The sequence below is a fragment of the Musa acuminata genome, chromosome BXJ2-1 (assembly GCF_036884655.1).
Source record: "Musa acuminata AAA Group cultivar baxijiao chromosome BXJ2-1, Cavendish_Baxijiao_AAA, whole genome shotgun sequence".
NCBI lineage: Eukaryota > Viridiplantae > Streptophyta > Magnoliopsida > Zingiberales > Musaceae > Musa > Musa acuminata.
Genome location: NC_088338.1, coordinates 37,557,255 through 37,564,697, shown reverse-complemented (window position 1 = coordinate 37,564,697; position 7,443 = coordinate 37,557,255). Strand labels below are relative to the sequence as shown.

The following is a 7,443-nucleotide window of genomic DNA, read 5'->3' as shown; positions in this document are numbered from 1 at the left end:
GCCTTCTTCAATGAGGCTCCCAACTTCTACTAGCAAATCACTTTGAAGAGAAAGGACAAATACCCCTCTTATAACCTTTTACAAGTGGTTCACACTCTTACATATTTTCAAAAAAAAAGAGGGAGGTGAACACTTAAGCTATTGAAAACAAGACTTGCTAAAGACTTTGCTAAGGCTTTATCTCAATCTCTAACTTCTCAAAAGGTTATAATCTCTGCTGAGAATTGAGGGGTATTTATAGGCCCCAAGAGGATTCAAATTTGGGCTCCAAATTTGAATTACTTTTATGTTTTTCGATGCTGGCGGTGCCACCGCCTGTCAATTTTCACATTGACAATGAACTGGCGATGCCATTGCCGAAACTCTCGGGTTCAGGGCGGTGTCACTGCCTGATCTCTCGGGTGCTAGGCAGTGCTACCGCCCAGTCCGGCGGTACCACCACCTGGACTCTCGGGTGCTGGGCGGTGCCACCGTCTAGATTATTTCAGCTTACTGGTTGGGCTCCAAACTTGGCCCAAACCAGTCCAAATTCGGGCCCAATTGGCCCCTAACTGGGTTATAGGATTAACCCCTTAATCCTAACCCTAATTACATGCAAACTACGAAATTAAGACATAGTCCTAAGCAAATTTTTAACCGGCAACGTCGAGTTTCCTTCTAACGAGCTTTCCGACGGACTTCCGATACACCCTCGGATTTCTTCCGGTGGACTCCCAACAGGCTCCCGATTTTGTAGCGAGTTTAGTGAGTAGCCGAGCCTTCTCGGTGATCTCTGCGAACCTCCGACGATCTCTTCAGTAGACTTCCAAAAACTATTATAAGCCCCCGATTTCTTCTCGGTTGGTTCCCGCAACATCTCCGATGAATCTTCTGACTCTCGAACACCCATCGAACTTGACTCTGGTAGACTTGCTTTATGTCTTCAAGCTATCATAGTTAATCTTGCACACTTAAAACAAAACTTTGATCGAGATAATTAATCCTAAGTAATTAATCAAGTTGTCTAGCATGTCATTGGTCCCTCGACGCTTCGTCTGATTCTTCAACGCATCGTCCTCTCTTGCAGCTTATTGCCCAATCGATCAGTTGACTCCGCAACTCCGATATCCTTGCCACAATCTCCGCTCTTCTTGGCCCGATACCCGAATCCACGGCCCGAAGCCTTCTATCGATACGTCAACCGATCCACCGATCTGACGTCCAATCTTCTGACATGTTCCTCCGGCCCAATATGATTTTCCTACTTTAATTGTCTCATCCTGATCGAAGCATCCTGCATCACTCAAAATGCAGATTAAATCATAAACACATATCGAGTGGTTTTATCATCAAAATACGAGATTCAACAATCTCCCCCTTTTTGATGATGACAACCACTTGATGACGGAGTTAATCTTAACTCCCGGAGTTTAAACAAACTCCCCCTATCAATATGCCATATTGATAGAACTTTGAATTCAAGCCGAATTCAAGTCATTGCAAATATTCATCATGAATATTTGTAACACGTCATCATGCATAACATGATCATACTTCTCCCCCTTTGTCATCAACAAAAAGGAGAAGCGTCACTTTCTATATGTTTGAGATATGAATTCAACTTATTGCATGAAAAATATAATATCAAGTTTTATCATCATGCAATTTGTAAGCTTTAAAATTTAGCAAATGCTACATCATACAAGCTAGCAAAATTTAGCAAGTGCTATATCACATTAGAATATGCAAGCTTTCAAGTTTTAGATATGCAAGATAGTAAGATAGCATGTCCTTCTTCACAACATTTTACAATATTTTAGAACATGCAAGCTAGCAGTTTTAAGATGTTCAAAAAGCAACTCTTGCTTCTTGAAATATGCAAGTTGCAAGCTATCAAATTTTACTTCCTTTGCAATATGCAAGTTTAGCATGTTTAGCATCTTAAGATAGCAACCGTTTGCTTCTCTTTAGACTACAAGCTAACAATTTTTACGATATGCAAGTTTTACTACATACAAGCTAGCAAAAATTTCGAAAGCAAATGCAAGATAGCTTTCTTGTGTAAGCTCATGATTCTTGCTTCCTATTGCAATGTGCAAGTTGCAACTTTTGCTTCTTGAGATAGGCAAGATAGTGATGTTCAAGATGGCAACTTTTGCTTCTTGAAATAAGCAAGTTAGCATTCTTTGCTGCTTAAGATAGGCAAGCTAGCAATCAAGTTTTTGTATCTTCTTGACTTGTGCAAGCTAGCTAATTTCTCCTTGAGATGACCCTTTACATCAATTCAAGATAGCACACTAGCAATTCTTTCTCTCCCTTTGTCATTGGCAAAAAGAAAGGAAGACCCTTTACATCAATTTTTAAATCATAACAAAGGTAAGTATCAATCTTATTTATGCATCATTATGTTTTCAAATTAAAATATGCACAATTTCAAAACTTTACATTTGTATCCTTACTTCATGCATTATATAAATAAATTAATCACTATGGGCATATCATATATGATACATCATTTTGGTAACAAATCATAGCATTTATCAATATTTTGATCATGATACCAAGCATTCATCATTTAGAGCATTCATGATACACATTATATGCAATACATCACATACATCATCATAATAAAAAACATAAGTATTGCAAACAATGTCTAGCATATCAACTTGGAGATTTTATATAAAGTCGTCCACTTTTGGGAAAAAAAGTAAACTGGTTGTTCATTCATGTACATATTCTCTCAAATTTATATTCAAAGTGTGAGGCTTCAAGTCAAACACTAACAAGCACCTAGCAGAAGGATATTTTATAGATGGCTCCACATTAGGTACGAAATATTCAGACCATTTGAAACAGAGGGGGGAATAACAAAATCTGACCGGTATGAATAATTATTATTCTGGATAATAAGGGTGAGCTAACCATATACGCATCAATAAAAAAATGCATAATTTCACAACATAAAACTGATTTCTAGTTTTATAATTCAAACACCAACAACCATTAATCAAGAGAAAAACAAGGTTATATATGCACCTTCCCCGTGTTGCAAAGGGTGCACACACCGTTGGCCATGAGCTTCACTGCAGCTTCTTGTTTGTCTCGATCAAGCTCTGGAGCTTTCTGACGATCATCAATCTCCACCACATTAGCCTTGTCCATAAGGTCAATGATAGTTTATAAGATATATGTGATGGTGGCAAAGGGCCCAGAGGTAGAGGTGTTGGAAGGGATGGTAACTTTGGTGATGGAAACTTCAAATGCTTACTCAATATTCAATTTGTTTCTCCATTTCAACCAACAAGATCATGAATAGATTATTAAAAAAAATGATGACTTAAATAATTCAATTGGAATTATCATGTCAAATTCAAACTTGGTACCACATGTGATATTACTGGAATCGCAATAAATAATCACAACCGCTGCTGCTACCTTAATCTCAGTAAACAAATAGGGAAGTTGAAAACAAGAAATACCAACTCAAAGGTCGATGTTATACTTACAAAAGACATATTTCAGATATAGTGCTTGGATGCTGAAACTTGTGGTAAATGACCACAACAGCAGAATTGAAAAAATACTGAAATAGTAGCCATGTCATTAATTGGTGAACATTTATATGAAACATAACAAGCTTGTCTATCAAGCTCATGAACATTGCTACCACTCTGCTACAACTACAGTTGATTCAGCAAGATAAATCCCATAGACTGAAACAATCATAAATCGGAACCGTTAATAAAGATCCTGTTAATCGGAAGGACCCGAACTACTCCACTATCACTATAATGAAGCATTTGTGAACTGTTGGTCTAGTAAGCTAACTTCCAAAATTTAGAACCTGCATTATATCCCATTTGACACCATTTTTCAAGCCCTTTCTTAGGATCAGAAGTGTATCTATGTTGTAGAAGACCTAATCTATTCATGGAAAGACATATAAATTTGATATTTTTGTTCATTTCACAGGGAAAAACAAAATAAACAGAATTACAATGCCTCACCTTTATCAAGCTCACAGATTTATTTGTTTGGTATCTCTTTACTATTATGGTATATATTGTGGTTTGCAGTTATCTTAGGTTGAATAATTGCTTTCTACAGAAATTATGACACATCTTACTAAAAACAGAAAATTTTAGGCTTAGGATTTCACTCTTGAACTTATCTTTATTTTTGAAAATTTTCAAATTGGAAATTATGCATTTCATGAACAGTTTTTTGAACAATATCTGAGTGGTTGATCGACAGTCTTTTGATTGTCAAACACAATTCTAATTTTGCAACTCCACAATTTTCCAAATTTTTTCACCCTCTAAACAAAATCCTGAGAAGCTTTAGTATCTTTGTATATGCAAATAAACATAAAACAAAAACACAATTTCAAGTGAAATGAAGTACTCCGTAGTGAAATAAGATCTACACCAAATAAAAGTTTTCACAGGTTCTAGAATGCTCCTAAAAGAACATAAAAAATCTAAAGGCTAATGGATATTTTAGGGAACCTTTAGTCACCCAAAAAATAAAGACATAAGAAGTTGCATCTTAGATCAAAATTATGCATAGATCTCTTAGTTGTTGAATATGATTATAGTTGTGCAACACCATAAGTTTCCATATTTTCACCCTCTAAGCAAATCCAAAGATGCTTTAATATCCTTGCATCTGTGAATAAAGATTTAGCAAAGACACCATAGCAAGATTTTAAATTCATCATGTGAAAGTACTTTGGTCTGGCAATAGAGATACACAGTTCAATCTTCAAAGTTTCTTAATGGTCCTAAAAGAATATAAAATTCTGAAGTTCAACTTATATCATAGGAAACCTATAGTTAGAAAAGAAAAAAGAAGCCTAGGGCCATAGGCAATTACCTCTTATAATGCATAGATCTCACGATTGTCAAACACACTTCTAGAAATCTCTCGAAGGCCATATTGAATGTTATAAGAAATCTCAACTCAAAAAAAAATGAAAAAGGAAATCTGAAGTTTGTTATACGGTTCAATCTTCAAAGTTTGTTTTGGCAATGTGATATCTTCATGTGATACTTAAGGCCATATTGCAAGTGCTTTGTTCTGGCAATAGAGCTACACAGTTCAATCTTCAAAGTTTCTTTATAGTCCTAAAAGAATATAAAATTCTTAAGTTTAACTTATATCATAGGAAACCTATAGTCAGAAAGAAAAATAGAAGCATAAGGCCATAGGCAATTACCTCTTATAATGCATAGATATCTCGATTATCAAACACTCTTCTAGGTGTGCAATGTGATGTCTTCATGTGATACCAAGGCCATATTGAATATCATAAGAAATCTCAGCTCAAAAAAGAAAAAAAATAATAAGCATCTATCAGTTTGATCTAATTATGCATGATTAGCATACACAACAAAATATATAGTCTATACAAAAATTCTCAAACAAAAATGAGACAAAGATAGTAAGTTACAAAAAAGAAACACAAGAGAAGCAAATTGAAATCACTTTAAACCACATAATTAGATTATAACAATTGGGCAAAAATTATAGACCACATGTTTCATCAATTGGGTAATAATCATATCGATAACTATGAAATGATAAACAATAAATAGGAAATAAAAATCAGACTCGTAGCTGCAATGATAGTCATGTCGTAAATAAGCCTACTAAAATGCTGTAAAAGGCTGTAAGGCTTCTAACTTACCTTAGGCGGTTGCGCTCATATTTGAAGATCTCGAATCCATGCGCTTGTATGAAAATGTGCTGCCTCTTTGACACCACGAAACTTCCTATTGCAATGTTACCAACAATAGATCTTCATGTCAAGTACTAGAGAAGTCTTCCATTTGGAATCTTAATCATTTCCACCTATCCGCCTTTTCATCTTATGACAACATTAAATTGGGCAAAGGGCAGTTCAGGTTTTGTTATTTTGGGAGTCTCAAAGATATTCCAAAACCTGATTGTCTCATCTGCTGCTGCAGAAGCTACTACACCTCCCAGTGGACTTCCAGCCAAGGAAAGAACCCGGGATGAATGACCGGAAACCTCAGCCACTCTCGTCATGGATGGGTAATTCCACAAGGTGAGTTGATTGTTCGGCGAACCATGGGAGGTCAGTAATTCAGATTTGTTTTTGTCCCATAGCAATGCACAAACTTCAGAGCCAGCATCAATCGAGTTCAAGCAAGCACCATTAACGGTGTTCCAAAACTTAACGCAATGATCATTGCAACCTCCACCAGAAGCCAGCAGGTTGCTCCGAGTTGGGCACCAGTCAACAGCCTTCACAATGGAAGTGTGGCTGCTGATCCTGTGAAGCCATTGACGTTGACGTGGATGGTGACGTGAGACAGGCATGCAGGCATCCCATATGTGCACTAGTTTGTCCTGCCCTCCACTCGCCAAATACCACCCTGACAACATGGACCATTTAAGACTACAAACTCCACGCCGATGCCCATTATAGAAACAGATGAACATGTCATCCTTTCTAAAGTCATAATCAACAACAGTGCCATCAAATCTTCCGACCGTCAAGATTGAATTACTTCTCCACGCAAGTGACGACGCAGGGGCCTGGTTCTCATCTTCCATCCCATCCACGACATGTCCTGTTGCTGGATCAATCAGGGTTAAATCTGAATTGCCAAATGCGACAGCAAGAACTGCACAGTCTGGCGACCAGCGGATGCAAGTGATAGGTCCTCTGTCTTCTACGGGTTGTAGAAGCTTAGTCGACTCGTTTGCAGCGTCCCAGAGATACACTGCGTCCTCAAGGCCAATCGCCAACACATTATTGCTTCCCCAGTCGAGGAGATTCAAAACATTATCATCCAACAAGCCGTGGATTACCAAAACCCTCTCTGGTTCTTTAGGGATTCGCCTCTGCTGCTTCTTCTGCGGCCGAATGGGCTCGTCAAACTCGGGCAGCTTGCTGGCCGGCGCTTCAGGTGCAGTCTTGAAAGCGAAGATACGAGACCTGTTCTTCAAAATGCACTCATCAAGAAGCTTTTGGTACGCCACGCTCGATGGGGATTCCCTCGAACCATCACGCTGCGGTTCCGAAGGCCTGGTTAGGGCAAAGCGTGCGTAGTCCATGTCCATCGCCGACCGGAACGGGATGAAGCGGTCGTACTCCACACGCCTAGAACGCGAAGAAGACATATTTTCCAATCGAAACCAGAACGAGACTGGCTAAGTGACGAAAAACGATCGAGAAAACCAGAAAGATCGATCTTCCCACAAGAAAGTCGACAACCAAGAATCGATTAAAAGAACCCCAAGACCAACAAAAATTCTGAACCCTAATCAAAATTTCGACGGATGAAGAACCAAGCGAAACGAAACAAGAGAAAAAAGAAAGGAATGAGATCACCGCAATAAAAATCGAAGGGAAGGACCCTCGCAGCTGTGCCCGTTCGTGTTCGTCGGAGAGCAGTTCCGACCTTCGCAGAACGACGAGATCGCCGAGAG

General features: G+C 38.3%; 1 protein-coding gene across 1 annotated transcript; it reads right to left on the bottom strand.

Moving 5' to 3' along the window:
* Positions 1 to 5,847: 5,847 nt before the first annotated feature.
* On the bottom strand, positions 5,848 to 7,134 carry LOC135598263 (cell division cycle 20.2, cofactor of APC complex-like). The gene has a single exon (XM_065091794.1). It carries the CDS (start codon positions 7,132 to 7,134, stop codon positions 5,848 to 5,850), a length of 1,287 nt encoding a protein of 428 aa, XP_064947866.1.
* Between the last annotated feature and the right edge of the window lie 309 nt (positions 7,135 to 7,443).